Raw genomic sequence first — 22,673 nt, 5'->3', positions numbered from 1 at the left:
AATTTTAAGGAAAACTAATGAAAATGAATTAAAAACTTTGAATTTTAACGATAACGACAAAATAAAGGGTAAAGTAAATAGTACCATGATTGACTTTTTAGTGTAAAATTGTGGATTTTCGTTAAAGTGAACAGTACCGAGAGTTTTCGTTAAAGTTCACCTTAATTTTATGATACAATCTCAACTTTCTTCCTTTTTATAACATATAATCTAATTAAGTGCTTTAAATTAGAAATCATTAGTTTAGTTTTGTTTATGTACAGAATATTTAATATAACTTGGTTAAGTATAGTACTAATTCACCTGCGTGATTTCAAAGCATTCGGGTGAACTTTGAGTTCATTTTGATCTCAATCAATATCAAGCAGATTTATCATGGAACGCACTCCATTGACCCATGTCAATTCTCATTCTTGAACAATCTATGGCGACTTTGACGGAGTAGTTACGTTGATTAGTAAATGGGTGACAATTATATTTCACCCAATATATTCACTAATTTATTTGGTTGTCGAGCAGATATGAATCTGGACTAACTTTGTCAAATTGTGGACTTTGAGGGGATCTCAAGAAATTTCCTATCAGCTCTAACAACGAAATGGCAACGCAGACATTGAGTTTGTGGATATCTTTACGCTTCTTCAGCATTTAAACTCAGAGACTGAGTCACAGAGAGAGAGAGAGAGAGAGAGAGAAATGAATATAGGCCTCGTGGAGGGGACTGTCTAAGATTCTGAAAATCTTTATGGGGATCTAAGTCAATTAGCATACAAGATCTCGTGGTCCAAAGAAACAAAAAAACCTATGGCATGCACACCTACCGCCAAAATCTATTGTCGTATTTTTTTTATTTCCTCTCACATACTATACATTCATATCCGTCCATACGTGCATGAACCATGAAGTTCGAGCAGGACAGTATACGTAGTATATGATGTATGTTGAACAGGGGCTCCCACTAACGCAGTGTATGTTCATATGTACGTCTAAAGTTAAAAGAAAGAAAACGGTAATTTTATGACCCGTTTGATAACCAAATAATTTTTTGTTTTTTATTTCATTTTTTTGTGATTGAAGTATGAAAAGAGTATACATATAGAGAGAAACATAGATGAAGAAGGATAATGAAAGAGAAGGGGAGAGATAAAGAGGAATCAATGAAAACAAATATAGGAGGCTTAAACAACTCAACATTTGTTTTGTTTTTTGGTTTGGGAAGCGTTATTGGCACTCCAAAAATCTCATTCTACACTCCTCACAAGTGTATTTTTCTTTCCAAATATAGTAAGTTTGGAGTGTAGAATGAGATTTTTGGAGTGCCAATAACAATTCTCTTTGATTTTTATAGTTTTTTTTTTTTGTGACCTTACATTTCTTCTCCATCTCTTTCACCACCCTTCATCCACTTTTTTCCTCTCATTTATAAATAAATAAATAAAAACAAAATGATTATTAAACGAACCTTCGTAGTTTAGAAAATTATTTCTTAAAATAACAAGGTGATGAAAAGTTTGGGATGTGAGATCAAATGAATTGTAGATTTAGTTATATTAAACCATCATATTTGGGCAGAAAAAGCAAAAGGGGAATCGTTTTATTGTTAGCTAGGCTTGTACTTTTACTCAAATTATCTTTATATAAAGCGAATTTTTGTCATGATAATGTAGTGTTTTCTTGCCAATAGTCCGACAATAGAAAATCCTTATTTTGTTCACATTTCATGAATCTAATCAGTGGTTTGTATCCATAGTAGTCCAACAAGATGAAAGAACATTTGGACCATATACATACACATTTGGTTTAGGGTTTATAATTTAGGATTTAGGGTACATTATGTATGTATATACATATTTGCGTATAGAGAATAATGATTGGTTGTGGTTATTCAAAAAAATTAGGCCAAGCAAAATCAAACTGAACAAAGAATGGCACCCAATAGGACTCCAGCAAAAACAAGACGAAAGTGCCGATGCAGAGAACATACAAAATCAGAACCAACAACGCCAAACAGGAGCTATAAAAACTTCTCTAGTACATACATTTTTTTTTAAATATGTGCGTATAGAGAAGCTTGTATAGCTAGCTTATTGATTATACGCTGGGTGCACATGCATAGACATGGTGTTTTACGCTTACGTGATGGAGGAGGAAAATAATCATAAACAAGTTTGACAAAATACAGCCACATGAGCAACTTGCTCATATAACTACATCATAGCTCCCGTACTACGAATACTGTCTGTATTATACTATTATGGTGGTGCTGCTGTACGAAACAGTGATAATTGAGCGGCCAACATCGAGAGTATATTCTTTGTAAATATGGACCCCCCATATCCTCCTCTAGATGGGACGTGAGATGACTTACACAATTGAGAATAATACTTGCATCTTCTCATGGGAGAATCTCTATAATTTATTCTTGCGAATAAAGTATCTTCATTATATAAATTTTATGACTAGAATAATTCATTTTGTTAATTTTCATTTAAAGAACAATCTTACAAAAAAAATCATTTAAATCGGAGTATACATCTAAATGTATGGAACAGATCGATAGTGTGAATACCAACTACCAAGTAACATATTCATAATGAACCATCTATTTCTTTGATACTTTTGAATTACTAAACGATTAAAAAATTATATAATAAAGATACATTAACCATAAGAGAAGAGATTTGTGCATTTTCCATATGCGAGATGCAAGTATTATCATACAACCTTTAAGTTATTCAATGCCCAATAAACAACGGAAATTCAACTATGATTTGGTGTAGGTAGGGCACACATCAGATAAATGAAGGATTGGAAATATGCAATTGATGATCCAACGCTAAAGATTCTGGTATGTAATTAATCTGTGTATTCATAGATTTTTATTTTATTTTGCAAGGTAAGGTGAACTTTGCATGGTGGAGGCTGGACTGTAAGGTGTTCAGATGTTTGTTGTAGAATTTGTTTCTTACAAAGCATGTCAGTCAATCTATTCGAAATCAGAGTAGTCAGTTTGTATAGGAGAGTATCAATCCAATGTAGGATATAATCCAAGGACTTGGATTCTCTGCCCTCCCAATTCGGTGCTCTCTTCATGCATTCCTGTTTGTGTGGTCACGGTTAAGCCACGTCAATATTTTATATTACTATTTTTTTTTGTCTTATTATTTTTATAAAAAACAATATAAAATGTTAGCATGGATTAACCGTGACCACACAAAATAGGAGGGCACGGGGAGGGCATCGAAATGGGAGGGCAGAGAATCCAAGTCCATAATCCAACGGTCCCCTTCAAGCAGTCCGATCGAGAGAGATTTGTTTCTATCAAATCCATGTACTTAGATACTGTGTGATCTTTTAGTGTGCCCTCATGTGTTCATGTCATGCATTTATCTCTATGGCCTACGTCTCTCAGTACCTTTGTGTTTGTTGTCTTGTGATTTTTCTACTCCAGTACTTGACCTGATTTCAAGTGATTTGCTTCAAACCTAGCTACATTTATAATGTACCTCAGTTTCTGTTCTTTTGTGGACAAGCTACGTTTTTTGGGTCCAGAGTTATATCTATCTTGTGTCCAAAATATGTGCAAATCACTTAAGTGGTCTTTCATGCTAGTAAAGCAAGAAAAGAAAAGGTTGTTGCACCAACAAGTTAAGGGTCTACGAGGTATTGCGAGGAGAGAATCTTTAAAATAGCTTATTGTAACAACTGAGTTTATTTCTTTCGTCACGCATACAAGTTATTTGATAAAAATTATCACCTTCAAGTGAGAGTTGTATGAATACAAATTAAACTGGTAGGACATGCATCTTATCGCTTATGTTCCCATTTGCATGGAGTCTTTGGTTGCCTACTGGAAATTTATGTTAGATTGACTGGCCTGTCACAGTCCTTACAGAGAAATTTCCAGCTGACAACAAGATATTGCAAAATTGAAAGCTATCATTATTCAAAGATTTGAAAGATATACGAGTAGACTCTGTCTCGATTTACTTGGTCCGAACTGTATATGGTCCCCAAGCCATAGAAGCTTCTCTTTTCCCTGGTCATTGGTGCGGATAATCCAGTTTTAAACAAAAATCACTAGCTATGTCAAGTGATTTCCACCTAACGTAGAAAGAAAAACAATTTTTGGATATTTTATGTGCGAATATAAGACCCAATGTGTAAACATTTAATATGATTAATATTATTTTATTAGTGAAATTATAATTTTGCTCATATTTTATGAATAATTTGAGTTAATATTATTACTAGCCTCATGCTACACACGCGTAAGATGACAATTAACATTTTTATTTCATTATTTATTATTCAATTTGAAGAAAAAACAAAAAACTAAAAAAGTAAACAGTAAATAATATATTTTAAAAAAGTGAATTTTAATGAAAATCTCCCGGTACGGTTCACTTTAACGAAAAACCACATTTTTACATTAAAAAGTCAATCATGGTACTATTTACTTGATCATTTATATTTTTTTTTATCGTTAAAACTCAAAGTTTTCTAATCATTTTCATTAGTTTCCTTTTAAAAAATAATAAACTTACTAATTACCACCCGTCCCGCTTCTTGGTGGTTTTCTTTTTGTATTTTTTTTTAATACTAATGGAAGATTGTCAGTTTTGGGATTATAAAAGTTTCAACATTTTTACATTCTTCTTGTAAATATATAGATTATTCTTATATTATTTTGTTCGCTCATGAAGGATGTAATTGGGTAAAGTCATGCTACGAGAAATTTTTTATTGTGATGGAAACACAAGTGATACATCACGTGTTTTTATGTAAGTGGTGGAAAATTTTATTTTTTAAGTTATTAACTTTTTTTAAATATATAGATTATTCTTATATTATTTTGTTCGCTCATGAATTCGGATGTAATTGGGTAAAGTCATGCTACGAGAAATTTTTTATTGTGACGGAAACACAAGTGGTACATCACGTTTTTTTATGTAAGTGGTGGAAAATTTTATTTTTTAAGTTATTAACTTTTTAACACACATATCCCACTATTTATATAGTGACACGTGATGTACCATCTCGTGTGCCCGTCATATTAAAAAATCTCTCCATTGCTACCACATATGTACATGTTAAAATAAATAAACAAATAAATGTTGAAGTGAAATTAGGGATCGCAACAGGACAGGCAGGGTTGGGGTGCCCCCTCCATCCCCCATTTCCGATAGTGATTTTTCTCCTTATAACCAGATTCATAACCAAGTGTTTTTAACTGGAGATTCTCCTCCCGCGCCATTAGGGTCGGGTATCCACAAGGAACCGAACCTGTGAGGCTTTTGTCATCCCTAACTTAAACACATGTCAAGTGTTAACCCTCATGAGAAGACAAACCTAATCAATTATTCAGATTTCTAGTCTTCTAAAAAAGTATTTCCGAATCCATAAGATTTCCCTTCTTACTACATTTTTTAACTAGGTTCTAAGATATCTCCAATGTGGAGTTGCTAAAACCACTTTTGGGACACTAAAAACAAATTTTAGCTTCGAAAGTATTATTTTTTTCCAACCCCGTTGTGCTAAAATTTAGCACCTCAACTATATTAAATTAGTTTTCGTATATTCCACAAAATTGTAATGGAGTAGCTCATCGCTTTGCGAAGTTGGACTTATATGGAGTTGATTCTAAATTATGGTTTGAGGAGCCCCTGAATGTTATAAGGGATGTACTCTACCAAAATTTGTATTCGAGTTAAGTTTTTTTCATCAATAAAGCTACCGTTTTGGTTTTTTTTTTTTTTTTTTTTTTTGTAAGAGTTTTAGTCTCAATTTTTTTCAAATAATTATTTTAGGTTGCCTTAATTTATTTTTAAGAACATTTAACTAAAAAGAAGTTCACATTCCGACGAAATATGAAAAATCACAAAGAACTTTAAATTCAATTTGCAGTAGGACGGCTCTGCTCTCCGCCATTTAGTATACGTGGTTGAGTAGAAACTATTTGTAGACACAACTCCAAATCTTTTTCATCAATTAATCGTTGCCGGTAAAACCTTGAATAATGGAAACTCACACCTTGCATAAAGCTTTTCATCTTCTTGTTTCCAACTCAAATTCTAAATTTTGGATTCTAACAGCTTGGATATTGGTGTGGTCTAATGGGTTTTTGGCAGTATATGATAATTAGGAAACATATTCTCTTTTAGCGATAAAGTAGTGTGAATTTGATCTTGATATATAAAGATGGAGCATGATCATTTCGTGCAATCTGTAAGAATTATATATTCTCTAAAGATTATTGCAACAACAAAGCATATGATGATCTGTGTTTATAGACTAGCAAGATGTGGAAATGTATGCGGCAACAGATAAGGAAATGTAACAGAGAGTCGAAATATTTGTGAAAGACTTGCTTCATACATTGATTTGATCGTATATATACAGGGGCAGACCTACCTTGGGTAAGTTGGATCAACTGACCCTTTATAAGCTTTGAAATCCCTTGTAAAAGAGCTGGGTCTCCCTTTAAAAATCTGAGATGCCCTTAAAAACTGCCATTCAACTGCTTGACAAATTGCCTCAATGGGCACTGGGCGAGGTAGCTGCTAGCTTAATTGCTTTGTATGCATTGCTATGGGCATCTATCGATAAGCTCACTTGACATATGTTGGCATCTGTCGGTATGCACACTGGTATTCACCTAAGAAGTGGTTTTGTTGCTCTCTTGGTGGGGATAAGGCAATGTAATCATAATCCTAGAAGAATTGGATATCTTATCCTATATTCTGTCCCAGATAGTCTCCCAAAATGAATTGAGGTTACTTTCCGTACAAGGACTCTGAAAATCTCTATAAATACCCCAGGTTGGGCATTTACTAAGGGGATCAATCAACGGAATGATTGTTCACGACATATTGCACATCACATCATTCTTTCTTAGAACTACACATGTGGTTTGATTCTCCTTCCCGAAGATATGTAGGCATTCCTTTTCATATTCAACCCCCCCCCCCCAAAAAGTCAACCTCATTTTCCCCTCGTCGGAGATCATATGCAATTTCGACTGGATTTCACTTCCGTGTGTGGATGCGTGCAAATTTGATTTCAACAAGTAATCTGGACCATGTCCATGAAGGATTGTCATGACACGATCATCATTGTCGACTTTATGTCCAATGGTAGCAAGTCCATCGGAAAGCACCTTAAGCCTGGGTTGTATCATAACCAACGGTCAAGGCACTTAGTATTAAAGTCTAGTAGTATTTCTCTTCATTTGTAAGTGAGAAGTTTTAGGTTCGATTCTCACCAAAGACAAATTTAAACCACATTATTGATAACCCATTGTAGCTCATTCCCCTTAATATAGATAATATCGTTTGTTGGAATAAAAAAAAAAAGAATTCAAGACGTCTAGAACTCTTGTATAACACAAATCGCCACAATCCCAATTGGGATGACATGCACGCACCTCTTCGAGGTTCACTTTTTTGGATGCCGAATAAAACTTTTGTTCGTCCAAATAAAGGAAGTGGACAGAGACTTTGGTGCAAACATCATAATTAAATTCTTTTCAGAATTCAAATTCCATTCATTCACACTAAAGAAACAAAAAATTTGGAAGAATTCATGATACACAATATATGTATTATGGTGGAATGTGGATAGAATCGTAGAATCATAGAATCAAATTAAGAAGTGACAAGAAAACACGCAAATATTAAATGATATTAGCAGAATTAGCAAGCAATATACACTAGTCTTGTGGCTTTGTCCATATATTTCACATGTAAATGCAATCTCCTACAAAATTCAAACTACTCTCCCTCTCAATGTCTTGTCCAAATCATGCAAGTGATCACTCCTTCAGTCCCACATAGGATTTATTGTTGCTTCTGCTTTTGAATATTCAATTAAATCACATCCAAACTTTTTTTTTTTAATTTTTTATTAATTCTGGACTCTACTCTTTCCGTTCGTTTTCGAAATTCTGAATCGATCTCCAGGTTCTCCTAGTCAAACTGAATTGTTCCTAAATTATTTTGGGCATGAACTGAACAAGGCCGGCCCTGTGCCTGAGGGTAGTCAAAGTAGGCGCCCGCCTAGGACCCTCACTTCGGAGGGCTCCCAAATTTAAAAAAAATATATATTATATAAATTTTTACAATTCAAATTCAATAAAAATATCAAAAATAAAATCATAGGCAATTGAAAATAATTGGTTGAAAAATTAGATTATGTAAACTTAATTAGTACATTTGCATTGAAAAACATGAGACGTGTAATATTTAAGTAATGTTTGTATATCTTTCTTTATTTTAATATTAATTCTTAATGATATTTGATATAGAAATAAACTTTTTTTTATATTTAGTGAATTTTTTTTTTCTACATATCAATATACAAAGAGTTGGGACTCAGAAAACTCGAGCTCCTCACTTCAAAGTCTTGCCTAGGACTCCCAAATTCTCAGGGCCAGTCCTGGAACTAAATTAACTAGTGTTGAGATAATTAGGTTTTTTTCCATGATGGGTTGAAAACCTAATCTAGCACATATATATAATGTTTAGAACTAGTTTTTTTAACTAGTGTTGAGATAATTAGGTTTTTTTCCATGATGGGTTGAAAACCTAATCTAGCAAATATATATATATATATAATGTTTACAACTAGTTTTTTTTTTTTTTTTTTTTTTTTTTTTTTGAATAAAAAATACATTGGGCTAGCAATATTAATGTGGTTCAAATTTTCCTTTAGCGAGAATCGAACTTAATATCTCTCACTTACCAGTAAAGATGAATACTACTAAACCGTAGTACTAAGTGGCTATTCAGAACTAGTTAATAATTTCAATTAAGTTTCTTTATTAATAAAGTTCTGAATGAATGGGTTAACATTTAGATTTCATATTTCTCAGGATAATTCTGATTTCACATTCTTAGATTTCAAACTTTTGGGGACAATTTATGACATGTAAAAAGTTACTAAACATTGTATATTATTTTTAAGTTCCCAGCTACTTCCAACTGCCACTACTTTAAACATACACGTTAAACATACAATGCTTAATTAATAAACACTGAAAATCCTTTGTCCTGGTGCTAATATCTTGTTTGGATCAAACCTAACTTTCCTGTCTCGGAAACTTTGCCACTTTGTTCCGAAATGGTTTTTCCAATCCTCCTGTGTTTCATAGTGGGGAAGGTACTGCTTAACCAGAATGCCAGCATCATTACAAAATTGCAGTATTTGTCTGTTTACTTCATCAAATGCCTGCCAGTCATTGAATCCGCTTGCATGCAAGAGCCCTACAACATAGAAAACATCTTCATCTGGAATAACTGCAGACATCCTACCGTCCCACCTGCAACATTATTTAATACAAAATTCGTTCATTAGATTACCAAAAATAAAACTGAAACCCTAATTCTTTTGGTTCAAGGAAGGGGGCGGGATGCAGTAAGAGTCAAACTCCTTCCAAGAATAGTAAGTATTCTATCACCAGAGGCTAGAGCTGTATAGAAAGCGCACATATTTAACACAATTACTATTAATTATGCTCACAGAAAACTCACTTTTTTCGGTTCATGGGGTAAATGAGGGTTACTGCCGTAGGAACATTTTGTTTGAGAAGAATGTTCCTGAAAACACCCGAATCAATGTCCAAAATTCGTGATTTTGGTACAAAGATATTCAGCCATGGATGCGCAATATCCCATAGTCCAAGTGATCGAAGTTTTTCCTCTTCAGTGTGCACTCTATCCAGAAAATCTATGTACGATACATCTTGATCGAATAAAAATCCCGGAACGAAGCTTAACCCGTTGATCAATTTTTCAACTACCTATATATACAAGGAAAAGTAATTTAAATGGTACTAACTCTCTTAATTACCTTCAATATTAGTCATATAATAAATATAAAAAAATAGTAGAAAAATGGTGTACCTTGTCCACTGTTGGTCGAGTGCTATCACCATAATATTTAGCTGCTTCTATGTAGTAGATGATGCCGTATTGATTTATTAAAGCTGTTATTCTTGGTTGATCGAGTAATGGGTAAAAGGAAAGGTCTAGAGGACCCTGCTTCATTAGAAGGAAACCTTCTAAATAATCGAATCCGTTGTTTGCCATTAAACGTTCTTGATCTTTTGAAAATGCAGAGAAGTTTCTGTACATCATTCGAACCCATTTAGCCTGCAGAGAATTAGTGTAGAAATTATTTAATTCAAATCATAGTTCAAGGAAAAAAGAGTATATATTTTGTTACAACGATATTGTACTCTGAGGAGCAGAGGTATATTTTTGTTCATACCCTGTTCGGAGCTGGCTCTAGGGGAATCCTTGCTCTGGTTATTATACCAAATTGGCCCAAGCCTCCGAGAACAGCATAAAATAGCCCTGGCACCTTGTTTGAGGAGCATGTAACTAATTCCCCTTTCCCTGAATAAAATAATATAAAATACATAAGTGCCTGATAAACAACCAATTAAATTTATGTGTGAGGGGCTAATGTTTACATGCAAGCGTTACCCTTAATGAAGTTTTGTTTTATGTAAGGTAATTTTTTTTACAAACAATAGCGGTATGAAGCGTTAAATGTTTGAGGGGAGAGATTGATGGAGATCAAACTTGCAACAGAATGCATAAAATTATAACTTTTCCCCACTGCGATAAAGCACCTACTTATAGAATATCACTTTGGTAACAATGCAATCATATATCGATACAAATAAAGATTTTAAAGCACCAATTGACTTGGTGGAATACTTTAAATGAATATGTAAACTTCATTCTTGTTCCATATCCACACTTTAAGAAAATGGCGCTTTAACACAATGGCATCATGTTTACGCGCCCACTTTTCTCTTTCCCAATTAACTATCCAACCCACTAATGATATATTGCTCTACTAAAAATATATAGGCTTTTTAACCAAAATGGTTTCTGAGAGTGCATAACACATCACTTTGATCCTTGATATTTGAAATCAATAAAAGTGGTCCATAAGATTGTCCACCATTAATAATTTTAGTCATTATGTGCAAAATTATGTAATTTATGTTACATAAGGATCAAAATGACAAATATACCCTCAATTTAATAAAGAATGGGCCAAAATATTTTGACAAAAATTAAGGGTATTTTGGTCATTGTATTCTTATTTAATGAATATTTTTCACAAAATGACCAAAATGATTGATATGGACAAACTCAGAGACCAATTCTATTGATTTAAAATCTCAGGAACCAAAGTGAGGAGTTAGGCAAATCGCAAGAACTATTTTGGCTAAAAAACCATATATATATTCATACTTTAAAGCCAATCTAAATAATCAAGAATAAGTTCAAGTTCTCACTTTCATTACCAGACCATGAGCTTGATTTGAAAGATTTGAGAAAGTTCGGTAGTTTTCACACACATATATGATAATTGTTGGCACTCTGAAAATATCATTCTGTACTCTAAATTTATAAAAATACAAGAAAAAAAATTTATATACAAAGAATGAAAAATAACATTTTGGGAGTGCCAACTACTGAGAACAAACCCTATTAATAAATTTGGAAGTTAATGAGTGTGGTCCAATATTTTGCAACGCTTGCTGAGGTGCATTCATTTCCAGTGAATATGCATGCAATACAATGCAAACGTAGTTGTTAGGACTTTTAAGTGAAAGAGCCAGATAAATATTTCAAATGCATTGAATTCATATAGAACTAGAATGTGTAATAAAGATAAGGACAGAAAGAAAATGGAAAGATGGTCAATGAGATAACACAATATGATAGAGTAGTACTGAGCTGTAAGAGAGTCCTCGTACCTGTAACAACATCGAGTTCATAGACATTGTAGATTTGAGGTCCATAACGAAACGTTTGCCCACTGATTCCGGCGTTACTGAGCGTGCCACCAACGCTGAGGTAGAGGTAGTCAGTCCATGAAACTGGAGTAAGACCACGGTCGAGTGTAGCACGCAACACATCGATCCAACGCTGCTCACCTCCAACATCAGCATAAGAACCCAAAGAAGGGCTCTCAAAGACTACAATTCTAGACCCATTACTGATCAAAGCTGTCATGTTTATGACAACGCCATCAGAGGTCAGGGCCTGTCCACGAACAGAATGGCCCTGGCCTCTAGCAGCTACACTGAAAGGCGCAGAATTGTTGTTTGCGGATAGGATTAAACTTGCGATGTCATTTGGCGACGTTGGATTAAGAACTGCAGATGCGTATTGATAAACTATATGGCCATAATCGGTTGAGGTTGAATTGATGGATTCGGTATCATTTCGAAGGAAGCCGGAGATATCCCCGAGTGCGGGTAGGAGTACACTTGTCCCGGTTGTGAATAACACCATAAACCCTAGGATTAAACTCATGGTTGTCAAGTATTTTGGAACTGCAAAATTCTCAGCCATTTTTTTTTTTTAGTGGTGAAATTAGAGGAGAAGAGAAGTGTGTTGATATGTAGGAGTAAATTAAGTTGCATTATATATAGAGGAGAAATTACTTAAACAAATTTATTAATGTGGGATAGTAGAACATGGACTGGCGTTAATTAACGTCGTTTAGTGGCCGGCCAAGTTGTATATGTATAGGCTTTTCCAAATGTACGCAAGAAGAAGACGGCTTCATCAAATCAGTAAACACTCTTTGCAAACTTAAGCAAAGATTATATAAGACCTTGAATATCTTAAATTTAACTTATCTATTTTCTACAAATTGTCGGTTGAATAGATACGAAAATTGAGTTAATTACTTGTGTTATATGATAAATTAATTTTCAAATTGCTAAGGATGGTCTGTACAAACATTCTTTTACAAGTATGCAGATACATCGACGGATCATGGATTCTCATGATTATAAGCATGGTTGCAACATTTTTTATTTCCTCATATTTCTTTGCTTTTTTCATCTGATAATAAAAAGGGACTCAAAATAATATGTTCTTTGTGTATATCCTTTTCCCACTTTATTACATCTTTTGTTTGATCTGGGTGTTTATAATTATTTAGTTCTTATTGGAAGTTTTTAAATCAATTTTTGGCTCATTTGATAATTATTTTGTTTTTAGTTTTTAGTTTTAATTTTTTTATTTTTTGTGAAGGATAGAGGCGAAAATACATGAGAGAAGTGAGTTGTGAAGAAGAGGTGGAAAGAAAGATGGTAAGAGGGATTTGAAATAAATGTATATGAAATCTTAAATATGAGATATTAAGGGGCTGTTTGATAATCATTTTGTTTTCATGTTTTATTTTGTTTCCATATGTTACCAAACAAGATATTTTCAGTAGAAAAACTGAAATGGCTACTAAGTTTTTTTTGTTTTCGTGTTTTTGTTTTTTACTTTTTTCCTTATTCTTCTCTCTCCCGCCACCCTCTCTCTCTTCTTCGTCTTCTTCTTTTTTTATCCCTTATACTTTTCCTCAATCTAAAGAGCAAAAACTGAAAACGAAAAATTAAAGATGAAATGGTTATACAACATTCACTTCAACCTTTTTTAATTTTGTTTTTTTGGAATGAAAGATGCAAGTGGGTTTATATTATATTAATCCACTCTTGGGACACGAAAAATTTTACTCCGTTTAAACCCTTCTTCACTATGCTTAAACCGCCAACAAATCCAATTTTAGTACGCTTCTCTTTGGCCGGTGACAATTGCAATCTTTGACATGGTTATAATATTGTTTGTTTATAATAATGTTTGATGAAACATTTAACCCAAAAAGACATGGAGTATAAAACGGCCTGACAACCAGATTTAGGCTGGCAAAGACAAGGATTTCCTGCTTGGGGAACACAGTTGACTGCATCATTAAGGTTTTCGATCTAAAAAGTTTGCACACCGTGTAGGCTGAAAAGGTCTCGAGGCAAGAGGGCAAGAGGTTATGGGCTACAACTCAGTTGGTTAATAACATTTATCATTTGCATTCTGGGGGTCCTCAGTTGATTTCCCCTTTGCGCAATATTGCTGGTGTACATCTAGAAAGGCCTTCAAGGTCTTGGAAAATTCACGGGCTTGGTTTCAATCATAAGTAGCACTTAGCGCTACATGTGTTTTAGCCGATAACTTTGATTTCCACAATTGTTAGATCTTTTATTTTCAATATCAACCATTAATTTTCTGTATCACTCCGGCCTACATAGTAGCATTGAAGAAAAATTGCAAATTCACTGCTAGAAGATAAAATGTAAACGATAATTCGTAAACCAAAATTTTGAATATGTTTTTTATTTGTTAACTCACGGAAGCTAAAGATTACAGGAAGCAGCAGCTAGGTCTGCAACATGAGGATCAACCTTTAGGTAATATGTGAGACACACAAGAACAGAGCAAGTAGCATATACCATTACCCCTACAAAGCAAAATACAGATCTCGAAATACAATTTAACTGCAAAAAATGTAATATTCTTGCAACCAAGATAACTAGTGACTCGAGGGGCAAACATCTCACTGGCAATCGGACTCTTGGAACTTTAAGGAGTATGTTCACTGGTCCTTTACTTTGATAGCACACCGAATCGAGTTAAAGCTCGCACCAACAGGAGAAAGATACCATGCTCCATCTTATTTGTGTGCCGCAGATACTGTTCAAGCAGCAGGGACCTTCCTGCCATCTTCAATAAAGAAAATTGCAGCTTCTGGGACCTGAGAAACGAGGAAAACAAAAGTTTTGGATACTTTAAACTAAGCACGTATAAAGTCGAAAACACAAGATTACCAAAACATGGCTAAAAAGGGGGACAAGGGGACAATAATGCAAAATCAACTCATATGGTTTCTTCAGATACATGTATGCTTTTGGCTTTTCGGTATAAATTAAAGTACACGTTCAATTCATGCCAATCAAAATTAAGAATACGTCTTCACAGGCGTTAACACTCCAGTTTCAACATTCATTTAAGTTTTTGGTGATGCTAAATACAACCCAGCCTTACCATTTGACTATTCTGCAAAACAATTGAAACTGAAAAATTACCATTAAATAGAAAGAAAAATGAAACGAAAAATCAGACCAAAGTTGATATTAAGATTTTCTATTCAGGTTGAACATGGATCTCTACATGAACATATTTGAAGATTTGAAGGTTAAAGCAAAGGCCTTCGGCCTTTTATGGCATATTAAATACCTCCCCTTGTACAAAAATAGAAAGAAGAAGAAAAACAAGCATAAAAGGATAATCCTTGATGCCCTGACTTTTAGAAGGATTCACTAAAAAAAATTCCTAAGCATGGTGCTACCCCATGCAATCACCCAAGGACATGAAGTGTTAAAATCAAAATGACGACATAAAAATTTGACACTACATGGTACATATGTCCCAAAGCCAAAATTTGGCTAACTGTTTATATGTACTAATATTTAGTTTTTAATTTCACAACTTCCTCACCACATTTCAATTCTTCTTCCTCAGATAACATTTCAATTTATACCATATATTGCGATCCTCATTCATACAATATAGTAACTCCTCTTTGGCCTAATTCATTCATATTCAAAGCGTTAAAGAGGTTAATGCTTTTACTGGAACTAAGAACTTCTGTTTTGAACAAAAGGTGAAAACAAAGAGAAACAGTAAGTGAAGTAGCTTACATCAGGCCAAGTATCCGTAATGAACTCCACAATGTCATAGGCTATATCTCCTTGAACATCAATTTGGTCCTTCTCAGTTGGCCCCTGCAACCAACCATTCAAATTAATTATAACAAACCATAATAGCAGATGACAGACCAGATTTCAAAAACCATTTCTTAATATTTATCATACCTTAACAACAGAGGCTCCTGTAGCAAACTTTTTACCCAATTTCTTTGAAGCGTCACTAAGTTTGACACCTGAATTGTAATCAAAGAAACCAAGTTAATTATGGTAGGAACAAAATAAGGATATCCAAATAGAAAGACAAAGGATGTAAAGCAGCAGATCGCTCACCAAAAAGCTCCAGTCCTTTCACAGTGGTGATACATTTTCGCTTATTACGTGTAACCTTTTCAATCGTAACTTCTTGCTTATCCTAAAGCAAAACCCAATACCAAGTTTAGTAATTTTACACTAAAGGTTCTCAAAACAAATATTGTTATGCAACTAGTTCACCTAGAGAGCTTGTTTGCAAAGGGTTACACCTATTGGATAGACAAGAACACTTTCAAAAGTCTCACCTTCTTCTTAATCTTCCCGCCTGGAAGACGCTTGACTTCTTCTTTAGGTGCTGGAGTGCCACCGTCAAGCCAAATACAGGGGGCGGGGAGTGAAGAAAGTCGTTACAATTTGAATTCGCAAAGCGGAAAACAATCTTTCCAAATAAAATTAAAGCCGAAAAAAATAACACAATTAACATCCCATTTCATCTCATAGCAGCACAAACAAACACACAACAACAACACATGTTTATGCATTCCATATGCTCTGTATCCACACTCATAATTCCTCCAATCCAGACCAGAAAAAGTAACAATGTTCAAATAAATACATTCACACACACACACACACACACAACATATACATATTTATAGTATTACCTGAAGAAGCAGCTCCATCACCACCTCCAGAAGAAATACCAGTGGACTGCAACTGGTTGGCTACTTTATCAGTTTCCTTAGCATTAGCCTCTGCACAAATAAAATTAATACAAACAATTTAAACTTTTTCGTTAAGATAACAAATAAATATAACAAAACAGAGTAATCATACAAAATTAAACTTGATTAAAAATAAATTAGGGTTCGGGAGAAAGATTGAACCTTTAACGAGATCCGGGTAAAGGTCCGGGGCGTTTTGGATCAACCATGGCTTGCATTTCTCGAAATCGGGTCCGAATTCACAGTACTCTGCAGGCAAACTGCACACCGCGCAGTACAGTACGCGAACCGGTTGGGGCTTCCCCGCCATCAGAGCTCAGCCTCAAGCTCCCCTCTCTCTCTAACCCTCGCTCTGTAATTGGGAAAGTCAAAACGCTGCGTTTAGGTTACACAAATTGGTGAACTGATGACGTTGTATTGCAGCTGCATGATGACGATGAGATTATAGGGATTGTTGGATTGCAGGTGTCAGATGTTGATGGCCTAAAAACGGTTGGTCTTATTGATTGGGGCCCATTCTGTTATGAGTTTCTAAGTTTCTTGGGCCCAGTAAACCCACATATTTGAAATAAGTTAGAAATATTTTAATGAGTATTGATATTGCCACTCCAAAAAAATCTCACTATGCAGTTGTAACAAGTGTATTTTTTTTTTTAAATATAAACAATTTGTAATGCCAATAGCGGTTTTCCTTTTAAATTTTGAAGTTTTTACTTTTTTTTTTCAAGGGCGGAAATGAAGATTTGAAGCTGACATAATTTTCAATGCACATAAGCATAACTAGGCATTCAAGAAAAACGCGCACCAGATAAGAGAACATCAAATTTTGACTCTAAAACCAGTTATGCTTTTATTTACTGGTAGAATCATAATAATTTCAAAGTACCCAAATATTTTTTTTTGGGTAAAAGAAGAAAACAAAACAAAAAAAAACAAAAAAAAAACGTGGATGACACGTGGCGCCCAGTCAGTGCGCCACTTCACAGTTAATAGGAGACTTAACAGTTTGACTAACGGATGTATGAGACTGTCCCAAAATTTACACTTTAAGTATGAATCTGAGACGAAAAAAATTTGATGTACTAAATGTTGAAAACCACGAAACATGAGGGTAGTAAACAGTCTTTTACCTTTTTTTTTTTAATGGAAAGTACCCAAATATTGTTGGTAATACTAGAAAGGGTAGAAATTCCCAAACAAGAATGAAAAGAACAATTTTACTAGCATATGTAATTGTTTGAAGTGACAAATTATATACCATGTAGGGCATGCAAACCATGTAACATATTATTGTCATAATTTGAAGCTTCTTTTTTGTTTTGTTTTTCTAAATTTTTTTGTGGTCCCTATGGTGATACTATATTTTTAATATGAGCCTTGTGGTAAAAATAAAATTGTTAATTAAGCTCCTGTGACGAGTCTGTCACAATTGAAGTTCAAATCTAAACCTTCTTTAGGTTTCCGTTAAAAAAAAACACACACATAGAATGTGTCTCACGTGGATAAGTTAACTTGATTTTTAGCAATTTTTTAGGCAACAATGGTCACCAATAGCTTTTCGACGGTAGAAAATCAAGTCAAATTCGATATATCACAACTATAGCTCATCAGGTTACAAACTTGATAGTCCACAAATAAATAATTATTCCACATTTTATCATAATTAATTTAGTAACATCATAGATCATAATTTCATTGTACTCTTCCAAGAGCAAATCACCATCGTTCCCACACTTTTTGCGTCCTCATTGTCTTTATAGTCAAATCTTCAACTGGCTTGGTGTAGAGGACTTAGCCTCCAAGTAATTCTGTAGGCAACGAACAAGCAAGCATCACCACATCAAATGTTCTCGCCATCTTAGTTTAATTAAATGGTCGATTTTAACCTCACATGTGAGATTTATGTATTTGTTTTAATGAAAGACTAACGAAGTTTAGGTTTGGATCGCAATTGCTAACAAAGTTTACCCCAAGATTTTAATCCTTTCTTCAATGGAACCTACCGCGGACAAATCAAAGTATTGTTTGCCCTATGTTAACAACTTTTTTCAGAACGAGGGTTTCATTGCATTGTCATTACAGGGACCACAAAAGAAATTTGGTCTTTTACTTACCAACTTTTGTTTAACTATATATGAAATTAAACAACGAATCCGCTGAAGTAAATTTTGAATACCAATTTCCTTTCAGTCCAGTGTTTTCTTTTCAAAATTCAAATAGGATCATAATTTTAATCTCGCTTCCAGTTAGTGAAGAAAACTTATATTGGGGAATTAGAGCTCTAAATACGACAATTAGTAGAGACTAATTTTAGTATTTGTCCACCTCATCATTCAATGCTGAAACATCATCTCTTACTGCCATCACTTATCGTTTCATCGGTGATCTAACAGATGTCTAATTTTCAAAACGTTAGGTAGTTATTTAAAATGTTTTAAAAGGTTAAGGCTCATTTGAAATCACCCCAAAAGGTTAGATAATTATCTATATTTAACCTCATTTTGAATTTTGGAATTTTTATTCTTTTAGGCTTTGAGAACGAGGACTCGAACTTAATACATCTTTTAATGTTTTTTTTTTTTTGGAAACTTACATCTTTTAATGTTTAGAAGATAAGTACAATTAGATATTTAAGGAAAGTGCATGCGACATAAGTTAACATCGAATTTGAACCTAGGGAAGGGTAATGGTTATGGTGGACGGGTAACCGCGGTTATTTACTCATAACTGTTCATATTACCCACATAACCGTTTAACCGTTGGGTAATTGCATAAACGGTTATACCCATACCCATAACCGTTTATAAATGGTTAACCATACTCATAACTGTGTACCCATTTAACCATAACTGTTTACCCATTTAACTATAACCATTTACCCATTTATCTGTTTTTGAACCCGTTTATCATTTTTTTACTCATTTACCCCTTTTTCACCTATTTACAAGGTTTTTTTTTTAACAACTTGAAAATTACAAAATTCGGGAATTTCGAAGGCTTGATAAACGACTAAACATCATAGTCACACACCGCATTTTCTTTCACAACATTAACGAAGACCCATTTTTTCGACAATTTAGCTCATCAACCATAGAAAACACTTAATCCTATAAAATACAAAGTTAGAAGGCTGCCCAGCATAAATTGAACATCTAAAAATCATATCGACCTTTTTTCTCCATTGACCAAAAAAAAAAAAAGTATGATTATTCTTTAACACGTAATCAATTATATAGAAATTCAAGCTTCAACAATTGCTAAAGCACAAAAATTCATAAAAATATTGCAATTCTTGGAGAAACCCAATTCATGAAACTTGAAATAATGAGCAATTAAAACCCAGAACCGAATAAGAGTTAAAAAGAAAAATAAAATTTGATGCCCTGTTTGGTTTCTAAGAAAATGCAAGAAATATATGGAAACTAAAACCAAAGAGAAACCGAGAGAGAGAGAGGAGGGGAACGTACGAAGACACTTTTCGAGGTAAGAATCTTGAGAGAGATAGAGAGAGAGAGATAGCGGTGTATATGCGAGAGAGGGCGGTGGAGATGAGAGAGACGTTTCAGACTCTGGCGGAGAGATTGAAAATTTAAGGTTTTAAATTTTTGTTTTTAAATTTTACATATATTAAATTAAATGGGTAAATGGATATCCGTTATAACCGCGGATAATACTCATAACCGATGAGTACCCGTTATAACCGTAAGTAATACCCATAACCGACCATTTAAATTTCACGGATAAACGGTTATATCCATAACCTTTTGTTCGTCTAAACGGTTACCCATAACCGTAATTGTGAACTTTAAATTGGTAGGTAACCACGGTTAAACCCATGGGTATTTTGCCCACTCCTATTTGGACCGTACAAGCAAATTCTATTTTCATTGACTGGGAGAATCATAACAAATTCAAATAACCAACCATATTTGGTAGTGCTAGCATTGTCAAGAACAGAGAAAGAACAAATTTAGTAGCATATTTAATCGTTTGGAGTGACAAATTACATACCATATAGGCATGTAAACAATAGTAACATATTATTATCATAATTAGAGGTTTCTTTTAAGATTTTTTTACCAAAATTTTGTTTAACCATGTACATAAAATTAAATAACAAATCGGCTAAAATAAATCTTACAATACCAACTAGCTTTCGGTCTAATATTTTCTTTTCAAAATTTAAAACGGAACATAATTTGAATTCTGCTCCCCCACTAATGAATAAAAACGTATATTGTTAGTAATCAGGGTAAAATCCAAGATAGCCAATATTAATCCACTTGGATTTGAGTTGTCATAACTAGTCACTCCAAGATTTTCAATTCCAACACAACCGTTGAATGCTTTTATAGACGAGGCACATTTCCTAATGCCAATTGACTTTCACACCCTTAACCAAAATTGTATATATACACCCTATTTACACGTATATACATACAGCATTTGTTTAATTGCATTTCTTAATCCCTACCCTCATCTCTTCCTCAGCAAAGAACTCATGGCAAATTCTAAAGCTTGTGCTGCCTGCAAATACCAAAGGAGAAAATGTACCCAAACCTGTGAGCTGGCCGCATACTTCCCGGCCAGCAGGTTTGTAGAGTTTGTAAATGCGCAGCATATGTTCGGTATGAGCAACATTGAAAAGATTCTGGCTACGGTCGAGCCGGATCAAAGACCAGCAGCGGCTGAGACTATACTCTTTGAAGGGAATATATGGAGGAATAATCCTTCTGTGGTTGACTTGGTGTTACCAGATTCCTCCGCGAACAAGTAGATTTCTATCAGAAAGAACTTGAGATGACAAATCTATATCTAGCATTTTACAGGGAATTAAAACAGCAGCTTGATTCGCTGAAAATACAATCAGCACAAGAAGCACCGGTCGTCCCCGATCCAGTAAGCCATGATTTTAATTTTTATTGATGTTGTCTACTTATCTTCTTACTGAATTATTGTTAATTAATCTATCTTTTTCGGACAAAAACAACATATGTAGACTAAAATAAAATAGCTGATTTATTCTTATTAATTATTTTGTGTAATGTAGTTCCCTCGGATCACGGCTGAGATGAAAAAGTACGAAGAAGGGTACATCTACATGTCGAGTTTGGAAGACGCACAAGAGAAAGCCTTTGTCATCGGGCACATGCAACCAGCAAGTTTCAGTGGACCTGGAGAGTCCAGGTACTGAAATTTTTTACCTTTTTTTATGGGGTGTGCTATCCATACACCCCATTTTATTTCTCACACACCCCTTGATAATTTATGTCATTTGATCTTCTTCAATTCATCCGATCCGACGGCCGAAAATTAAAAAGGTGTGTGAGAAGTAAAATGGGGTGCGTGGATATCACACCCCTTTTTTATTTATAATGTACCTTTTCTTTTTATTTATATTCTTAATTTAAACGGAGGTGTGGGGAAGAGAAAAAGGAGATGAGGTAGATCGTTAGGGGAGAGTGATGGGGGAGACGAAGATAATTTGTAAGAAGCGCGCCATGAGTTGGTTTTTGAAAAGCATTAGGGTTAACATCCAAATTATGTTACTTGACTCCCACGCTTGCGCGGGGATGCATATAAGGTAAACGTCATATTATTTGATTTCTACTTTGGTGTGTATGAATGTATACATGGCTTGCGAATAACTTTGTCCTTTAAAATCTCATACTTCAAATCACTTTTACTTTAAAAATAAGGGAATTTTAACGAAAAGTTCCTGGTACTGTTCACTTTAACGAAAAACCATATTTTTACACTAAAAAGTCAATCCTGGTACTATTCACTTTACTCTTTATTTTGTTCTTATCGTTAAAACTCAAAGTTTTCAAACCCTTTTCATTAGTTTTTCCTTAAAATAATGATAATAAATTCTTTTAAAACAAGTATAGGGACAAATCTTTTTTTTACCAAACTTACAAGAGATCTCCATTTACAAACCTCTTATGTGGACAATGAGATGAAATGCCAAGTCATTTAGTGCAATTAAGTGGGGTTTCGTTTTTTCTCGTCCTTTTTCTTTTATTTCATTGATTGAATTTTTTTTTTAATTTTTTTATCAAGACCGTTTGGTTTTATCCACGTAATTATCCCAATAATAAAATATTTACATGTCAGCATTTTAATTT

The 22,673-nt window shown here is 34.0% G+C and overlaps 2 protein-coding genes across 3 annotated transcripts; both read right to left on the bottom strand.

Moving 5' to 3' along the window:
* Window positions 1-8,841: 8,841 nt before the first annotated feature.
* On the bottom strand, window positions 8,842-12,470 carry LOC126605104 (cytokinin dehydrogenase 4-like). Of its 2 annotated transcripts, none has more exons than XM_050272457.1 (5): window positions 11,780-12,470; window positions 10,270-10,391; window positions 9,903-10,151; window positions 9,531-9,799; window positions 8,842-9,319 (listed from the first exon to the last, which is right to left on the bottom strand). In XM_050272457.1, the coding sequence occupies exons 1-5, from the start codon at window positions 12,378-12,380 to the stop codon at window positions 9,025-9,027; spliced, it is 1,536 nt and encodes a 511-aa protein (XP_050128414.1). In that variant the 5' UTR covers window positions 12,381-12,470; the 3' UTR covers window positions 8,842-9,024. The 2 variants fall into 2 exon arrangements, with proteins under 2 accessions (XP_050128414.1, XP_050128412.1); XM_050272455.1 differs by having other exon boundaries at window positions 10,270-10,397; window positions 11,780-12,464.
* Window positions 12,471-14,165: 1,695 nt separating this feature from the next.
* On the bottom strand, window positions 14,166-16,966 carry LOC126605103 (translation machinery-associated protein 22-like). The gene is made up of 7 exons (XM_050272454.1): window positions 16,708-16,966; window positions 16,486-16,575; window positions 16,126-16,175; window positions 15,899-15,980; window positions 15,734-15,801; window positions 15,560-15,643; window positions 14,166-14,613 (listed from the first exon to the last, which is right to left on the bottom strand). Exons 1-7 carry the CDS (start codon window positions 16,853-16,855, stop codon window positions 14,557-14,559), a joined length of 579 nt encoding a protein of 192 aa, XP_050128411.1. The 5' UTR covers window positions 16,856-16,966; the 3' UTR covers window positions 14,166-14,556.
* Window positions 16,967-22,673: the final 5,707 nt, after the last annotated feature.

The sequence above is a fragment of the Malus sylvestris genome, chromosome 15, assembly GCF_916048215.2.
Source record: "Malus sylvestris chromosome 15, drMalSylv7.2, whole genome shotgun sequence".
In the NCBI taxonomy this organism is placed as follows: Eukaryota; Viridiplantae; Streptophyta; class Magnoliopsida; order Rosales; family Rosaceae; genus Malus; species Malus sylvestris.
The sequence above is the reverse complement of the archived record's forward strand: the minus strand, read 5'-3'. Positions and strand labels throughout refer to the sequence as shown.

What these genes read in the sequence shown, in the direction of transcription:
- LOC126605103 (XM_050272454.1), bottom strand. Translation starts at nt 16,855, where the DNA reads ATGGCGGGGAAGCCCCAACCGGTTCGCGTACTGTACTGCGCGGTGTGC. An exon ending in GCGGGAAGATTAAGAAGAAG is followed by an intron (nt 15,981 to 16,125) that starts GTGAGACTTTTG and finishes GTTTTGCTTTAG; the next exon opens with GATAAGCAAGAAGTTACGAT. An exon ending in TTACGGATACTTGGCCTGAT is followed by an intron (nt 14,614 to 15,559) that starts GTAAGCTACTTC and finishes CTCGTTTCTCAG; the next exon opens with GTCCCAGAAGCTGCAATTTT.
- LOC126605104 (XM_050272455.1), bottom strand. Translation starts at nt 12,380, where the DNA reads ATGGCTGAGAATTTTGCAGTTCCAAAATACTTGACAACCATGAGTTTA. An exon ending in TGAACTCGATGTTGTTACAG is followed by an intron (nt 10,398 to 11,779) that starts GTACGAGGACTC and finishes TATTTTATTCAG; the next exon opens with GGAAAGGGGAATTAGTTACA. An exon ending in TAGAGCCAGCTCCGAACAGG is followed by an intron (nt 10,152 to 10,269) that starts GTATGAACAAAA and finishes AATTCTCTGCAG; the next exon opens with GCTAAATGGGTTCGAATGAT.